This window comes from Triticum aestivum, chromosome 6A, assembly GCF_018294505.1.
Source record: "Triticum aestivum cultivar Chinese Spring chromosome 6A, IWGSC CS RefSeq v2.1, whole genome shotgun sequence".
Classification (NCBI taxonomy): domain Eukaryota; kingdom Viridiplantae; phylum Streptophyta; class Magnoliopsida; order Poales; family Poaceae; genus Triticum; species Triticum aestivum.
Window position 1 is genome coordinate 614,678,228 of NC_057809.1, and position 17,819 is coordinate 614,696,046.

At 44.6% G+C, this 17,819-nt stretch overlaps 2 protein-coding genes across 3 annotated transcripts; both read right to left on the bottom strand.

Annotated features, from left to right (window-relative positions):
- Nucleotides 1–763: 763 nt before the first annotated feature.
- LOC123129095 (uncharacterized) lies at nt 764–2,980 on the bottom strand. The gene is made up of 3 exons (XM_044549246.1): nt 2,621–2,980; nt 2,266–2,489; nt 764–1,567 (listed from the first exon to the last, which is right to left on the bottom strand). The coding sequence occupies exons 1-3, from the start codon at nt 2,898–2,900 to the stop codon at nt 893–895; spliced, it is 1,179 nt and encodes a 392-aa protein (XP_044405181.1). The 5' UTR covers nt 2,901–2,980; the 3' UTR covers nt 764–892.
- Nucleotides 2,981–5,840: 2,860 nt separating this feature from the next.
- Nucleotides 5,841–8,183, bottom strand: LOC123131419 (uncharacterized). Of its 2 annotated transcripts, none has more exons than XM_044551104.1 (2): nt 7,850–8,177; nt 5,841–6,842 (listed from the first exon to the last, which is right to left on the bottom strand). In XM_044551104.1, exons 1-2 carry the CDS (start codon nt 8,070–8,072, stop codon nt 6,778–6,780), a joined length of 288 nt encoding a protein of 95 aa, XP_044407039.1. In that variant the 5' UTR covers nt 8,073–8,177; the 3' UTR covers nt 5,841–6,777. The 2 variants fall into 2 exon arrangements, with proteins under 2 accessions (XP_044407039.1, XP_044407038.1); XM_044551103.1 differs by lacking the exon at nt 5,841–6,842 and adding an exon at nt 6,851–7,691 and having other exon boundaries at nt 7,850–8,183.
- Nucleotides 8,184–17,819: the final 9,636 nt, after the last annotated feature.

The window sequence follows — 17,819 nt, forward strand, 5'->3', positions numbered from 1 at the left end:
CTTAATAATTTGTGTGTAACTTAGTTCTGCGTTTGCCACCTCAGAGACTTCCAGTTCAACTTATTTATGATAAAGTTTCACTTGTTTACTGAATCATACAGTGTATCTTTGTTTTCTGCTAATCACTGTGCAATTTGTCTCCTTTTCTTGGCCACAGATAGAATTTGTTCTATTCCAATCTTATTAGGACTGAATGAAACAATGTCGATTTGCTTATTTAGTGGTGCTGGATGCAGGGGATTCGTGCTTGGTAATGACAGGTCCTACCCGTCCTATTGTTATGTTGGGTGCCGCGGCCTTTGAGATTGCGCTAAAAGTGAAGGAAGGCAGCACGGAGTCTAGGGATAAAGTTTTAAGCGTCTTGGTTGTTCCTCATGACAATTTCAACTATTTGGAGTAGGACCTGTCATTCCCCTGGAGGGGAATAGGGGTAGGAGCATCACAATAGGGTTAGGAGCAACATTCCCCTGGATGGGAGCCTGCATATGATCAGATTGGGCATCAACATCTTTTTCAGCAAGTCCCACCTCAGGATCACATATTAGCAACCACATAGCTAAGAGGTTGAAATTTAAACCAGATTAATTTCGCCTTGTGCGATCGATCACCATAGGGCTTAATGATGATCCTACTTAATTTACTGCAAGTAGGCAAGCAAGCAAAGTCAGGAGAATAAACGACCATTTTGGCACCACACTTGTCCATGAAAACGACGGATAACTTGGCACCACCAAAGCAACTCAACCCATAGCGCTGCTTTGCATCCACACAAAGTTGGCCATGGGATTCGAAATGAAACTACAATACATGATTACTAGTACAATCTAAACTTCATGTGTTCATGCAACGCCTGAACAAGGCGCACCAGAAGTATATCGTAACTCTAACACTACTAAACAGTACGTCCTTCTGCCTCCCTGAGTAAAGCCAGTGAACCGTAAGGACTATTGGGGCGGTTAACCGGATAGTAGGAAAGAAGCGACCAGGCAACGGTGACTTTCATCTTACACATGCCGACAAGATTGAAGGTGCCATAGTTCCTACCAGCTTTCTTGGGCTTGAAAACCTTCCAGGCTTTCTTGGGTTTCATCTCGCCTTGCCACCATGCATCCACACAAACCTTCAGCTCTCCGGTGAATTCGACGGAAGCGACACGCCTAGATAGCTGGATCATGCCATCTGCACCAACCTCCACATCCTTCTCGCTTCCAGAATCGAGTAAAACTACTTTCCTGTCGGCCATACTGGTGGTACAGGCGGAAAATTCACCTCGGACACCGTGTGGCCATGACGACCCATCGACCATTTGCACGCTGATTGTCGCCTCCAGGGAGCGAGCAATTTGACTCATTGTAAACTCCAGTGTGCTAAGCTTGCTGATGTATTTCCTATCTGTTGCGCAGGAAAGCTCCAAATAGCTAACATTGTCATGAGGAACCGCCAAGAAGCTTAATACTTTATCCCTAGACTCAGTGCTGCCTTCCTTCACTTTCAGCGCAATCTCAAAGGTTGCGGCACCCAACATAACAATAGGACGGGTAGGACCTGTCATTACCAAGCACGAATCCTGCATCCAACACCGCTAAGTAAGCAAATCGACAGTGTTTCATTCAGTCCTAATAAGATTGGAATAGAACAAATTCTATGTGTGGCCAAGAAAAGGAGACAAATTGCACAGTGATTTAGCAGAAAACAAAAGATACACTATATGATTCAGTAAACAAGTGGAACTTGATCATAAATAAGTTGAACTGGAAGTCTCTGAGGTGGCAACCGCAGAACTAAGTTACACACAAATTATTAAGTGCCCATAGACCGAGTTAAGCCAGCAAGCAGCACACACTTAAATGCTACGAAAAACAAATGTGCTTGCTAGTGACTGCGCAGAGTAGTGCAAGACTGGGAGCAAACAACTTTGGAAGAGATTGAATTGATACCCTCAAAAAGAATGGTCTAATAAGATGATTAAGTTGATCACACTAGACAAGGTTGAGATGGGTAAATTCTGGGTGAGCAGACAACGTTTTTTAAGGTGCACACAGATTAAAATGGATCGACTTATAAACATTTCAGATGTTTTTTTTTTCAGTTTAAGGAACAAACATCATTCATTCTTTTAGCTGATATCTCAGGTGTGTATCTATCATCCTTTTAGCAGTTGAAATGCATTGAGATAATACCAACATCAAGCTCCTTAGACAAAGAGCAGAGCAGAGAAATCACCATCTGGCAACAATGAATGGGCAGAGAGGTAACGAAAAAAACCTCTTTGGTGAGGGTTTGGCAGTGATCCCTGGAGCGGTCGAAGATGATGTTGCGGTTTCTGTCGACGATGTCGCGCGCGGCGATCATACCATAGACATGGATGGGCCAACGCAGGCCCCCTCTGATCTCCGCTACTTTGATGGAGTAGATCTGCAGGGAATGGAGGGGCTGGGCGTAGCCCCCTGGAGCCTCCGCGTCCGTGTAGCGCATGGGCTGAATGTCGGCTGCACGTATAGACACACGCACACACACATATTTTGTGATCAAATCCTGTTTGCTACATCTAATCTAACCTAATCTAATCTAGTCTGCTGGCTGCTGCTGAAGGAATCTAATCTAATCTAATTTTGCTTACTGGTTTGGTCGAAGGAGCCGAATTTGGCGCCCCAGATGGAAATCCAGCTATCGCGGAAGGTGAGGGCCTGCTCGTACTCCCACTCTGCCACGTACTCCCAGCACTCCTTCTCCTCCGTCGTCGCCGTCGCTCCGCCCCCGGCGTCGGCGTCGGCGTCGGCGGTCCCCTCCGCGTCCATCTCGTCGAGGTCGGCGGCGTGCTCTGGGAGGACGACCCCCTTCACCGCGGTCCCCACCTCCATGTCGTCCAGGCCGCCGATCCACTCCGTCTCCGTCTCCATCTCGGCGAGGTCAGGGTTCCGCTGATTTGGGAAGAGCTTTTCCTCTCCACGACCTTCCAGGCTCGGGGTATGTTATGTTTTCCCTTTTTCTTTTTCTTTTTCTTTTTGAGGCAATCGGCCCACGGTAATGGGCCAGCCCACTACGTCCAAGAGCTTTCTTGGACAGAACCAGCAGCAGAGTGAGAGGTACAGACACGAGACACCTCAAAGAACTGGACAGGGTGAAACTCAAACTGCAGAGGCATCCATCATCCCAAGTTGTTTTCGAGACCACGCATTAGTAAGATCTTTCCTATTAGCTACTCCCTCCATTCCAAATATAACGCGCCCGCGCTTCCCGAGGTCCAACTTTAACCATAAATTTAATCAACGAGACCAACTGCGGCGGCAGAAAAAATTATATAATTGAAAACTTCTTTCGAATACGAATTTATTGATATAATTTTTGCTCCCGTCGCAATCGGTCTTGGTAGTTAAATTTACGGTCAAAATTAAAACACGTGGATAGAGAAAGCACTGCATTGTGAAATGGAGGAAGTACATCTAGTTCATCAATCGGCTCTGCATCCTTCTCTAACAAATCTTTATCCACAGACCAATTGCCTGGGTCATCATTATTCTCAACATCAATGCTCGACCAAAATCATCATTAGGATCATCACCTCCTGTCCCGGCTGCTCAAAAACTTCAATAGTGAAAGAAAACAAATACATGTTTTTCTTCATTTCCAACAACCTCTCAAAGGGGATCTTAGCAGGATATTGCCTAGAATACCGTGGAATGGTTTGCAAAATTGCTTTCTTCGATCTACCACCCTTGTCAAACGTGTGTTGCCCGCCATGGCAACACCACCACAAATGGGTGGCCAAGCGGATCGAAAAGCTTAGAACTTTAGAAAGGCGTTCCTCTATACCAGCGTGGAACGGACGGTACAGAGGCCAGTATTTGGTGAGACAGGTTTCTTCTGACTTGTGGCGCCAAAGCAGAGAGGCATGTTGGCTTTGATTTACTGGACACAGTCTGCCACTGTGGATGCCACACCCTTTGCTTGCGAGTGTTTCACCCAACTTGATAAGCTCACTGAGGATGCTACACCCTTTGCTTGTGAGTGTTTCACCTCGCTTGATAAGCAGAGGATGCCACCCTCTGCTTCTTATCTGTTTCACCCTCTTAACTCCGATTTTTTTATTAATTGTAAATGATAATTTTGTAATTCCGAAATTGTTAAAGGGCCGGTGGAAATTGTAGAAGTAGGAAGGACGCCAGGAATAACAGCGTCCAGGGCGGACTCTGTTGCTAACAACATCCAAGTGTGGACGCCAGTATGGACGGCGTCCAATCATGTTGTTCGATTGGTGCTCTGACTAAGCTCAACCGAGTTGTTTTCCTCGTATAGATAGAGGTTTCTTGACTTATTAAACCTAATACGCATGTAGCCTTCGCTCCTTACCTCACATGGTTGTAAGCAAGCTCTAGCATGGACATCACTAATCATCACAAGAGCAACATCATCTCAATGACTGCTCGTCATTAGGATCATTCGCTCATCATTAGGATCATCCCCTCGACCTATGGATGGTGCATGTGAGTTGTTCCACAACCTCGTTGAATCTTCTTTGTTTGGTATTCTGTACAATTTATTCAATGGTTGCAAACATACAATGTATATATGACTTGGTTGTTACTCTTGGGTAATATAGTTGGTAATTCGCTAGTTTTTATGAGAAAAGATAAATCGACCTAGAGTCCGCGGCCACGGTTTTGCCTCTACATGTCGGTGCTCCACCGCCAGTTCTTTTGGGAGCATGGCGTGCCAACGCCGTAGCCCAATGTGAACCTACCGCACGAGCCGGTGCCGGGCTCAGGCCACACACAGCTGATGGAGATCCCAAAAGTACGTCCGTGTAGGAGCACATTGCCGGCGTATGTGTCATGCATGTCCGTGTGGACGGGCGCGATCGACAAGGAGACCGAGCAGCAGGCAGAGTAGCAGCTAGCAGCCTTCCAGTAAGTGTTCCCATGAATGATGGCGCCAGTCTACGTCAACCTGACAAAGAAGAAGGAGGAGAACGCCGCCGCCACCTAGATATACTGCCCGCCGCTCATAATTTTTTGTTTTTATTTAATTTTTTAGATTTAATTAATATAAATAGGACTTCTGATGGCCGTTTTATTTTTAAAGTTTCCAAAATCCAGTGCGAATTTGAAATGCTTTCGTCCATGTTGGACACACCTACGAACCAGCGACAAAAACGAACACTGGTGTTCCCCTGACCAATCCAAATGAACAAAGAACGGAGAAAATTCACGTTAGTTTGGATCGCCTCGTCAGAATTGCCCTTAGGCCTTGTACAATGCTAGATGTTTAGGAAGGTATTTAGAAAAATAAACTCGATTTTACCGAAACACCGGTGCCTATTTCTACAGCTAGCAAAGACACCTAACTAAACGTCTACCCTATACAAATAAGCACCGATGCTTAAGGAAAGCCTGATTTATTTCTCTAAGCGTCTCCCTAAGCACCTTGCATTGTACAAGGCCTTAGGTCGAACGGAGGCCAGGTTCAACCAAACAGGGGACGTCGAACGGAGGCCAGGTTCAACCAAACACGGGACGCTGCTAACAATAGCGTCTAGGTGTGGACATGGTTCGCAACAGCGACCAGGCCTGGACGCTACTAATCGTCGCGTCCTTCCTATTTTTCAAAATTTCAACTCATAATTACTAGTTTGGGAATTGCAGAATTATTATTTATTATTAATAAAAAATCAGCTCTTAATTACCAGAGATCCTTTGAAATTTAAACCAGATCAATTTCACCTTGTGCAATCGATCAGTTGCCAAGTTATACCATGGGCTTAACGATCTTATGAAGACCCTACTTAATCTACTGCAAGTAGGCAAGCAAGCAAAGCCAGGAGGATAATCGACCATTTTGGCACCACACTTGTCCATGCAAACGATGGATAACTTGGCACCACCAAAGCAACTCAATCCATAGCGCTGCTTTGCATCCACACAAAGTTGGCCATGGGATTCTAAATGAAACTACAATACATGATTACTAGTACAATCTAAACATCATGTGTTCATGCAACGCCTAAGCAAGGCGCACCAGAAGTACTCCCTCCGTTCGGAAATACTTGTCATCAAAATGAATAAAAGAGGATGTATCTAAATGTATTTTAGTTCTAGATATATCCTTTTTGTCCATGTTGATGACGAGTATTTTCGGACGGAGGTATCGTAACTCTAACACTACTAGACAGTACGTCCTTCTGCCTCCGCCTCCCTGAGTAAAGCCAGTGAACCGTAAGGACTATTGGGGCGGTTAACCGCATAGTAGGAAAGAAGCGACCAGGCTACGGTGACTTTCATCTTACATACGCCGCCAAGATTGAAGGCACCATAGTTCCTACCAGCTTTCTTGGGCTTGAAAACCTTCCAAGCTTTCTTGGGTTTCACCTCGCCTTGCCACCATGCATCCACACAAACCTTGAGCTCTCCGGTGAATTCAACGGAAGCGACACGCCTGGATAGCCGGATCACGCCATCTGCACTAACCTCCACTTCCTTCTCGCTTCCAGAATTGAGTAGAACTACTTTCCTGTCGGCCATACTGGTGGTATAGGCGGAAAATTCACCTCGGACACCGTGTGGCCATGACGACCCATCAACCATTTGCACGCTGGTTGTTGCCTCCACGGAGCAAGCAATTTGACTCATTGTAAACTCCAGCGTGCTAAGCTTGCTGATGTATTTCCTATCTGTTGTGCAGGAAAGCTCCAAACAGTTAACACTGTCATGAGGAACAGCCAAGAAGCTTAAAACTTTATCCCTAGACTCCGTGCTGCCTTCCTTCACTTTGAGCACAATCTCAAAGGTCGCAGCACCCAACATAACAATGGGACGGGTAGGACCTGTCATTACCAAGCACGAATCCTGCATCCAACACCAGTAAGTAAGCAAATCGACAGTGTTTCATTCGGTCCTAATAAGATTGGAATGGAACAAATTCTATCTGCGGCCAAGAAAAGGAGACAAATTGCACAGTGATTAGCAGAAAAATAAAGATACAACACTATATTATTCAGTAAACAAGTGGAACTTTATAATAAATAAGTTGAACTGGAAGTCTCTTTGGTGGCAAACGCACAAGTAAGTTAGACACAAATTATTAAGTGCCCATAAACTGAGTTAAGCCAGCAAGCAGCACACAGTTGAATGCTGCTACGAAGAACAAATGCGCTTGCTAGTGCAAGACTGGGAGCAAACAACTTTGGAAGAGATTGAATTGATAACCTGAGAAGAATGGTCTAATAAGATGATTAAGTTCATCACACTAGACAACATTGAGATGGGTAAATTCTGGGTGAGCAGGCAGTGGTTTTTAAGGTGCACACAGATTAAAATGGATCGACCTGTAAACATTTCAGATGTTTTTTCAGTTCAAGGAACCAACATCATGTTATCTCAGGTGTGTATCATCCTTTTAGCTGTTGAAATGCATTGAGATAATACCAACATCAAGCAGAGCAATCAACATCTGGCAACAATGGATGGCAGAGGGGGCAACAATGGTTTGGCAGTCATCCCTGGAGCGGTCGAAGATGATGTTGCGGTTTCTGTCGACTATGTCACGTGCGTCGATCATGCCGTAGACATGGATGGGCCAACGCAGGCCCCCTCTGATCTCCGCGACTTTGATGGAGTAGATCTGCAAGGTGTCGAGGGGCTCGGCGTAGCCCCCTGGAGCCTCTGCATCCGTGTAGCGCATGGGCTGAATGTCGGCTGCACCGCACGTATCGACACACGCACACACACATATTTTGCGATCAAATTCTGCTTGCTACATCTAATCTAATCTAATCTAATCTAATCTAGTCTAGGGGAAATTCCTGCTGGCTGCTGCTGAAGGAATCTAATCTATCTAATCTAATTTTGCTTACTGGTTTGGTCGAAGGAGCCGAATTCGGCGCCCCAGATGGAAATCCAGCTATCGCGGAAGGTGAGGGCTTGCTCGTACTCCCACTCCGCCTCGTACTCCCAGCACTCCTTCTCCTCCGTCGTCGCTGTCGCTGTCGCTCCGCCCCCGGCGTCGGCCTCCATCTCGTCGAGGTCGGCGGCGTGCTCTGGGAGGACGACCCCCTTTACCGCGGTCCCCGCCTCCATCTCGTCTAGGCCGCCGATCCACGGGGCCTCCTCCGCCTCATCACCGCTGCTTTGGGGGGAGAGGGAGCGGCGGCCAGACGGACCCGTAGCTTTTCCTTCTTCTTTTTTAGATTCTTTTTTTTCCTTCTGTTTTTCACCCGTCTTACAAAAACATGATTGATAAAATTTTAAGACATGATATTTTTCAAATGCATGACAGCAAATTTTAAAATACAAGATGAACATTCTACAAATACATGACGGGCAAATTTTGAACACAAGATATTTTTTAAATACCGGTTTTCAAATACGTGATGATCATTATTTTAAATATGGAATGAACTTTTTTAAGTAAGCTATTGATATTTTCTTTTTTTAGACTATATGATTTTTTTTTCAAATATGTGATTTGTTTTAAAACACCATGAAAATTTGGACGTAGTCAATGATCATTTTTAAAAAATAGGATACATATCTTTTAAAAATACAATATAAATAATTATAGGTATGAGTGTGTACGTTCTCTTATTATTTTTCCTTTCAAAACTTAATAACTTTTAAATACAAACTAAATAGATAATTGCCCATGCATTGCACCCGGGACATAAACATTCTAGCAGCTTCGGCACATAATACACATATCCATATTAATGTGATTGCGTAAAAGAATAGGATTTCATTTGTTGAACACTTATTCTATAAGTACGTATTGGCTTATCAAATGAAAATATAATTTTATTTGGTAAGTTCATAAGAGGTGGGTAGTTGTGGTGGTTTCCAAGAAACTGGTGGGAAGTAGATATGGGTGAAAAATTTCAAAACTACATGGACATACATACAATAGGTTTCTTTTAGAGATACATAGAGTAGGTTGAGAAAGGGCATTGCTTGAGAGAACCTTCCGCCTTTTTTAAGTAGGAGAAATAAGTAGGAGGGAAATTATGGAATATGTAAAGAAAAACTATTTTCAATATGCAATGATTTTTCAAAATCGCTATTAATTTTTTCCAAACACATGTTCTGTAATACATAAAGATCATTTTTAAAATAAACAACGAACAAATTTAGAACATGCCATGAACATTTTGAATTACTTGATGCTCATTTTTGAAATATGTGATAAATCAGCATGCAAGTGGAGGCGACAATCAGAGTGCAAGTGGTTGATGGGTCGTCATGGCCAGATGGTGTCCGCGGTGAATTTTCCGCGTGCACCACCAGTATCCAGTATGCCCGACAGGAAAGTAATTTTACTCGATTTTGGAAGTGAGATGGAAGTGCCGGTTGATGCGGATGGCGTGGTCCAGCTATCGTGGTGTGTCGCTTCCGTTGAATTCATCGGAGAGCTCAAGGTTTGTGTGGATGCATGGCGGCAAGGCGAGAGGAAGCCCAAGAAAGCTTGGACAGTCTTCAAGCCCAAGAAAGCTTGGACAGTCTTCAAGCCCAAGAAAGCTGGTAGGAACCATGGCACCTTCAATCTTGGCGGCGTGTGTAAGATGAAAGTCATCGTTGCGTGCTCGCTTCTTTCCTACTATCCGTTTAACCGCCCCAATAGTCCTTACAGTTCACTAGCTTTGCCGAGGGAGGCTAAGGGTGGTATATACTATATAGTGTCAGAATTACGATGTATGGTGCGCATGGTAGTCTCATCACGATGTAGTTGGACGGTGTGGTTAACGTGTGTACCTACATGCATCGGAGCTTAGTCTTCCATGCAGAGGCATCACCTATTATGGAGTTTGTGTGCGGTTGCAATTCCTCCTCACGACAAGCGGTGCTGGCCAGCCTCCCCATGGATCGGTGTTGCACAGATCCCAACGGGGCCAGCGGAGGAGCGGACGCCTTCCTTTCTCAAAATAGTAGCAGCCGGAGCTTCGCCTTTGCCAAACCGCGCATGTTGAGCACAGGTTCACCGGGGTGAATCTGAAGGTGTCCATGCTCCTCCATGTGGCCGTCTTGCCTCACGGGGTTGTACATGCTAACAAGGGCGCACCAATAGCCCCTCCTTATCAAAAAATGATGATAAGCAAATAAATAGGTCTGTTTGAATTATTTTTTTGACAGCAAGAGATTTATTCTTCTAAACCTTTTGTTGTCTCTCACAGCATCTCTATATCTAAAACATTTATACACTCACATGACGTGGTGATTCGGTGTGATGATTATTGCTTGTAGGAGCACTTGTTTGGGTACCTCATAAAACATTTATAGTTCATGGTAGCAACAAAATTGGCAATAAGCATGAATTTTGCAGAGCATTTCCATGTCAGAATCTAAAACTGTTAATGTTGGGTAACGTAGTAATTTCAAAAAAAATCCTACGCACACGTAAGATCATGGTGATGCATAGCAACGAGAGGGGAGAGTGTTGTCCACGTACCCTCGTAGACCGTAAGCGGAAGCGTTAGCACAACGCGGTTGATGTAGTCGTACGTCTTCACGATCCGACCGATCAAGTACCGAACGTACGGCACCTCCGAGTTCAGCGCACGTTCAGCCCGATGACGTCCCTCGAACTCCGATCCAACCGAGTGTTGAGGGAGAGTTTCGTCAGCACGACGGCGTCGTGACGATGTTGATGTTCTACCGACGCAGGGCTTCGCCTAAGCACCGCTACAGTATTATCGAGGTGGACTATGGTGGAGGGGGGCACCGCACACGGCTAAGAGACGATCAACTTGTGTGTCTCGAGGTGCCCCCTGCCCCTGTATATAAAGGAGCAAGGGGGGAGGCGGCCGACCTAGGAGAAGGGCGCGCCAAGGGGGGAGTCCTACTCCTACCGGGAGTAGGACTCCTCCTTTCCTTGTTGGAGTAGGAGAGAAGGAAAGAGGAGGAGAGGGAGAAGGAAAAGGGGGTTGCACCCCTTGTCCAATTCGAACTTTAAGCGTGCGGACCCTACGGGTTCGAGAACTATGTAGACACGACCGAGACACGTCTCCGGTCAATAATCAATAGCGGAACCTGGATGCTCATATTGGCTCCCACATATTCTACGGAGATCTTTATCGGTCAAACCGCATAACAACATACGTTGTTCCCTTTGTCATCGGTATGTTACTTGCCCGAGATTCGATGGTCGGTATCTCAATACCTAGTTCAATCTCGTTACCGGCAAGTCTCTTTACTCGTTTCGTAATACCTTATCCCGCAACCAACTCATTATTAGTTGCAATGCTTGCAAGGCTTAAGTGATGTGTATTACCGAGTGGGCCCATATGTACCTCTCCGACAATCGGAGTGACAAATCATAATCTTGAAATACGCCAACCCAACAAGTACCTTCGGAGACACCTGTAGAGCACCTTTATAATCACCCAGTTACGTTGTGACGTTTGGTAGCACACAAAATGTTCCTCTGGTAAACGGGAGTTGCATAATCTTATAGTCATAGGAACATGTATAAGTCATGAAGAAAACAATAGCAACATACTAAACGATCGAGTGCTAAGCTAACGGAATGGGTCAAGTCAATCACATCATTCTCCTAATGATGTGATCCCGTTAATCAAATGAAAACTCATGTCTATGGTTAGTAAACATAACCATCTTTGATCAACGAGCTAGTCAAGTAGAGGCATACTAGTGACACTTTGTTTGTCTATGTATTCACACATGTATTATGTTTCCGGTTAATACAATTCTAGCATGAATAATAAACATTTATCATGAAATAAGGAAATAAATAATAACTTTATTATTGCCTCTAGGGCATATTTCCTTCAGTCTCCCACTTGCAAATATGCCCTAGAGGCGATAATAAAGTTATTATTTATTTCCTTATTTCATGATAAATGTTTATTATTCATGCTAGAATTGTATTAACCGGAAACATAATACATGTGTGAATACATAGACAAACAGAGTGTCACTAGTATGCCTCTACTTGACTAGCTCGTTAATCAAAGATGGTTATGTTTCCTAACCATGGACAAAGAGTTGTTATTTGATTAACGGGATCACATCATTAGGTGAATGATGTGATTGACATGACCCATTCCATTAGCTTAGCACCCCGATCGTTTAGTATGTTGCTATTGCTTTCTTCATGACTTATACATGTTCCTATGACTATGAGATTATGCAACTCCCGTTTACCGGAGGAACACTTTGTGTGCTACCAAATGTCACAACGTAACTGGGTGATTATAAAGGAGCTCTATAGGTGTCTCCAAAGGTACATGTTGGGTTGGCGTATTTCGAGATTAGGATTTGTCACTCCGATTGTCGGAAAGTTATCTCTGGGCCCTCTCGGTAATGCACATCACTTAAGCCTTGCAAGCAATGCAACTAATGAGTTAGTTGCGAGATGATGTATTACGGAACGAGTAAAGAGACTTGCCGGTAACAAGATTGAACTAGGTATTGGATACCGACGATCGAATCTTGGGCAAGTAACATACCGATGACAAAGGGAACAACGTATGTTGTTATGCAGTCTGACCAATAAAGATCTTCGTAGAATATGTAGGAGCCAATATGGGCATCCAGGTCCCGCTATTGGTTATTGACCAGAGAGGTGTCTCGGTCATGTCTACATAGTTCTCGAACCCGTAGGGTCCGCACGCTTAACGTTCGTTGATGATATAATACTATGTGAGTTATGTATGTTGGTGACCGAATGTTGTTCGGAGTCCGGGATGAGATCACGGACATGACGAGGAACTCCGGAATGGTCCGGAGACAAAGTTTGATATATGGGATAATAGTGTTTGGTCACCGGAAGGGTTCCGGAAATCACCGGAAGGGGTTCCAGATGTTTCCCAAAATGTTTGGGTACGAGAACACTTTATTTGGGCCAAAGGGGAAAGCCCACAAGGTTTTTGAAAAGCACAAAAGGAAGTTTTGCGGAGTTCAGGGGCCAGACGCCAGGGTCCCTGGCGTCTGGGTCCAGATACCGGGAACCCTGGCGTCTGGCCCTAGAGTCCGAGAAGGACTCTTGCCTTTCGGGTGAAACCGACTTTGTGGAGGCTTTTACTCCAAGTTTAGACCCCAGGGCTCAACATATAAATAGAGGGGCAGGGCTAGCACAAAAGACACATCAAGAAACACCAAGCCGTGTGCCGGCAACCCCGTCTCCTCTAGTTTATCCTCCGTCATAGTTCTCGTAGTGCTTAGGCGAAGCCCTGCGGAGATTGTTCTTCACCAACACCATCACCACGCCGTCGTGCTGCCGGAACACATCTACTACTTCCCCCATCTTGCTGGATCGAGAAGGCGAGGACGTCACCGAGCCGAACGTGTGCAGAACTCGGAGGTGTCGTGCTTTCGGTACTTGGATCGGTCGGACATGAAGACGTACGACTACATCAATCGCGTTGATATAACGCTTCCGCGAATGGTCTGCGAGGGTACGTAGACAACACTCTCTCCTCTCGTTGCTATGCATCACCATGATCTTGCGTGTGCGTAGAATTTTTTTGAAATTACTACGTTTCCCAACAGTGGCATCCGAGCCTAGGTTTTATGGTTTGATGTTATGTGCACGAGTAGAACACAAGTGAGTTGTGGGCGATATAAGTCATACTGCCTACCAGCATGTCATACTTTGGTTCGGCGGTATTGTTGGACGAAGCGGCCCGGACCGACATTACGCGTACGCTTACGCGAGACCGGTTCTCCCGACGTGCTTTGTACATAGGTGGCTTGCGGGTGACAGTCTCTCCAACTTTAGTTGAACCGAGTGTGGCTACGCCCGGTCCTTGCGAAGGTTAAAACGGCATCAACTTGACAAACTATCGTTGTGGTTTTGATGCGTAGGTAAGATTGGTTCTTGCTTAAGCCCGTAGCAGCCACGTAAAACTTGCAACAAATAAAGTAGAGGACGTCTAACTTGTTTTTGCAGGGCATGTTGTGATGTGATATGGTCAAGACATGATGCTAATTTTTATTGTATGAGATGATCATGTTTTGTAACCGAGTTATCGGCAACTGGCAGGAGCCATATGATTGTCGCTTTATTGTATGCAATGCAATCGCGATGTAATGCTTTACTTTATCACTAAGCGGCAGCGATAGTCGTGGAAGCATAAGATTGGCGAGACGACAACGATGCTACGATGGAGACCAAGGTGTCGCGCCGGTGACGATGGTGATCATGACGGTGCTTCGGAGATGGAAATCACAGGCACAAGATGATGATGGCCATATCATATCACTTATATTGATTGCATGTGATGTTTATCTTTTATGCATCTTATCTTGCTTTGATTGACGGTAGCATTATAAGATGATCTCTCACTAAATTATCAAGAAGTGTTCTCCCTGAGTATGCACCGTTGCGAAAGTTCTTCGTGCTGAGACACCATGTGATGATCGGGTGTGATAGGCTCTACGTTCAAATACAACGGGTGCAAAACAGTTGCACACGCGGAATACTCAGGTTATACTTGACGAGCCAAGCATATACAGATATGGCCTCGGAACACGGAGACCGAAAGGTCGAGCGTGAATCATATAGTAGATATGATCAACATAATGATGTTCACCAATGAAACTACTCCATCTCACGTGATGATCGGACATGGTTTAGTTGATTTGGATCACGTGATCACTTAGAGGATTATAGCGATGTCTATCTAAGTGGGAGTTCTTAAGTAATATGATTAATTGAACTTGAATTTATCATGAACTTAGTCCTGGTAGTATTTTGTAAATCATGTTGCAGATCAATAGCTCGCGTTGTTGCTTCCCTGTGTTTATTTTGATATGTTCCTAGAGAAAATTGTATTGAAAGATGTTAGTAGCAATGATGCGGATTGGATCCGTGATCTGAGGTTTATCCTTATTGCTGCACAGAAGAATTATGTCCTTGATGCACCGCTAGGTGACAGACCTATTGCAGGAGCAGATGCAGACATTATGAACGTTTGGCTAGCTCAATATGATGACTACTTGATAGTTTAGTGCACCATGCTTAACGGCTTAGAATCGGGACTTCAAAGACGTTTTGAACGTCATGGACCATATGAGATGTTCCAGGAGTTGAAGTTAATATTTCAAGAAAATACCCAAGTTGAGAGATATGAAGTCTCCAACAAGTTCTATAGCTAAAAGATGGAGGAGAATCGCTCAACTAGTGAGCATGTGCTCAGATTGTCTGGGTACTACAATCGCTTGAATCAAGTGGGAGTTAATCTTTCAGATAAGATAGTGATTGACAGAATTCTCTAGTCACCATCACCAAGTTAGTAGAACTTCGTGATGAACTATAGTATGCAAGGGATGACGAAAATGACTCCCGAGTTTTTCATGATGATGAAATCGATGAAGGTAGAAATCAAGAAAACATCAAGTGTTGATGGTAGACAAGACCACTAGTTTCAAGAAAAGGGCAGAGGGAAGAAGGGGAACTTCAAAAAGAACAGCAAGCAAGTTGCTGCTCAAGTGAAGAAGCCCAAGTCTGGACCTAAGCCGGAGACTGAGTGCTTCTACTGCAAAGGGACTGGTCACTGGAAGCGTAACTACCCCAAGTGATTGGCAGATAAGAAGGATGGCAAGGTGAACATAAGTATATTTGATATACATGTTATTGATGTGTACTTTACTAGTGTTTATAGCAACCCCTCAGTATTTGATACTAGTTTAGTTGCTAAGATTAGTAACTCGAAACGGGAGTTGCAGAATAAACAGAGACTAGTTAAGGGTGAAGTGACGATGTGTGTTGGAAGTGGTTCCAAGATTGATATGATCATCATCGCACACTCCCTATAAATTCGGGATTAGTGTTGAACCTAAATAAGTGTTATTTGGTGTTTACGTTGAGCATGAATATGATTTGATCATGTTTATTGTAATACGGTTATTCATTTAAGTAAGAGATTAAATTGTTGTTCTGTTTACATGAATAAAACCTTATATGGTTACACACCCAATGAAAATAGTTCGTTGGATCTCGATCATAGTGATACACATAATCATAATATTGAAACCTAAAGATGCAAAGTTAATAATGATAGTGCAACTTATTTGTAGCACTGCCGTTTAGATCATATTGGTGTAAAGCGCATGAAGAAACTCCATGCTAATGGGCTTTTGGAATCACTTGATTATGAATCAGTTGATGCTTCACTAGTAGAAAAAGGGGCTATGGTCCAGGCCACCTCAGCCCATTAGTCCCGGTTCAGTCTTGAACCGGGACCAATGTGGGCATTGGTCCCGGTTCGTGAGCCCAGGGGGCCGGCCGGGCCACGTGGGCCATTGGTCCCGGTTCATCTGGACCTTTTGGTCCCGGTTGGTGGGACGAACCGGGACCAAAGGGCCTCCCTCCTGGCCCACCACCATTGGTCCCGGTTGGTGGCATGAACCGGGACCAAAGGCTCCCCTTTAGTCCCGGTTCATGCCACGGACCGGGACCAATGAATTGCCTATATATACCCCCTCGCGCAAGAGCAGAGCATAGTGCTCTGTTTTTTCTGGCCGAGGGGGAGAGGCGTTTGTGGTGCTCTAGCTCACCTCCTATGCACATGAGGTGTTCGATGGAATGCCCGAGCCACACTACTTAAGCTTTCTCCTCTCGAAGCTCGACCTCCAAGCTCCATTTTCCTCGAGATTTGTCTAGATTTAGCGGTCCGTCACGCCCCGTCCCCGTCTTCACCGCCGTCGATCACCCGCGCGGATCTCATCACCGACACCACCGTGGTGAGCCTCTTATTCTTATCTTCTTTCTGAAAGGAAAAATATTCTTACTTGTATGTTTAGATAGATACTTGTATCATTTTCTTACATTTATTATTGCATCTTATATAGTGCGATGGTTTTGGTATCCGCCCCCGCCGGCCCTCGTCCTGTCTATGATTCGGATTTGGTATGTATATTATCTTTATAACTATTGGTTCATTTATTGTTTATGAAAATTATGCCGACCAACGTGACATAGATTTTATTTATCTAGAATGTATGTGAATCGGAAATGCCAACCGACCTTGTCGAGAGGTTAAATTTAGTTGAAGAAGAAAACAATTTGTTGAAGGAAAAAATAAAAAAAATTGAGGAGGAGAAGATGATATTGGAGTTGCATGTTGTGGATGTCGTCGATGATCACAAGATCAAGATGGATGCAATGCGCTTGAAGATTAGAAAGATTAGAAAATATGCCATTCATACCGAGGCTTGGTATCATTATGCCGTTGGATCAATTGTTACCTTGGTTGCGATTATGATCGCATTTGTTTTCGCATTGAAATGTTTTACATAGTTTCAATGTATGGTTTAATTAATTAGATGCTCTGGAGAGCTATATGTTGTTAGATGAGAACTATGTATGTACTTTGGTTTTAATGTGATGATGAACTTCTATTAATTTGGACACTTAATTATATATAATGCACGCAGATGAACCGGCAATGGATGTACGGTGACAGACACACCCGCGAGTACATTAAGGGCGTGCATGAGTTTCTCGATGCGGCTGAGGCAAACAAGCAGAATGGTTTTATGTGTTGTCCATGCACTGAATGTGGGAATACGAGGTCTTACTCTAACCGGAAAATCCTTCACTCCCACCTGCTTTACAAGGGTTTCATGCCACACTATAATGTTTGGACGAGGCACGGAGAAATAGGGGTTATGATGGAAGACGGCGAAGAAGAAGAGTACGATGACAACTATGTGCCCCCTGAATACGGTGATGCTGCAACGGGGGGAGCTGGTGAAGATCAAGAGGAACCAGACGATGTGCCCAATGATGCTGCCATGGGTGAAGCTGTTGAAGATCAAGAGGAACCAGACGATGTGCCCGATGATGATGATCTCCGCCGGGTCATTGTCGAT

Coding starts and splice junctions, on each gene's coding strand:
- LOC123129095 (XM_044549246.1), bottom strand. CDS start 2,900: ATGGAGACGGAGACGGAGTGGATCGGCGGCCTGGACGACATGGAGGTG. Junction 2,490..2,620: donor CGGCTCCTTCGACCAAACCA/GTAAGCAAAATT, acceptor CTATACGTGCAG/CCGACATTCAGCCCATGCGC. Junction 1,568..2,265: donor GCCAAACCCTCACCAAAGAG/GTTTTTTTCGTT, acceptor TGTTGGATGCAG/GATTCGTGCTTGGTAATGAC.
- LOC123131419 (XM_044551103.1), bottom strand. CDS start 8,072: ATGGAGGCGGGGACCGCGGTAAAGGGGGTCGTCCTCCCAGAGCACGCC. Junction 7,692..7,849: donor CGGCTCCTTCGACCAAACCA/GTAAGCAAAATT, acceptor CGTGCGGTGCAG/CCGACATTCAGCCCATGCGC.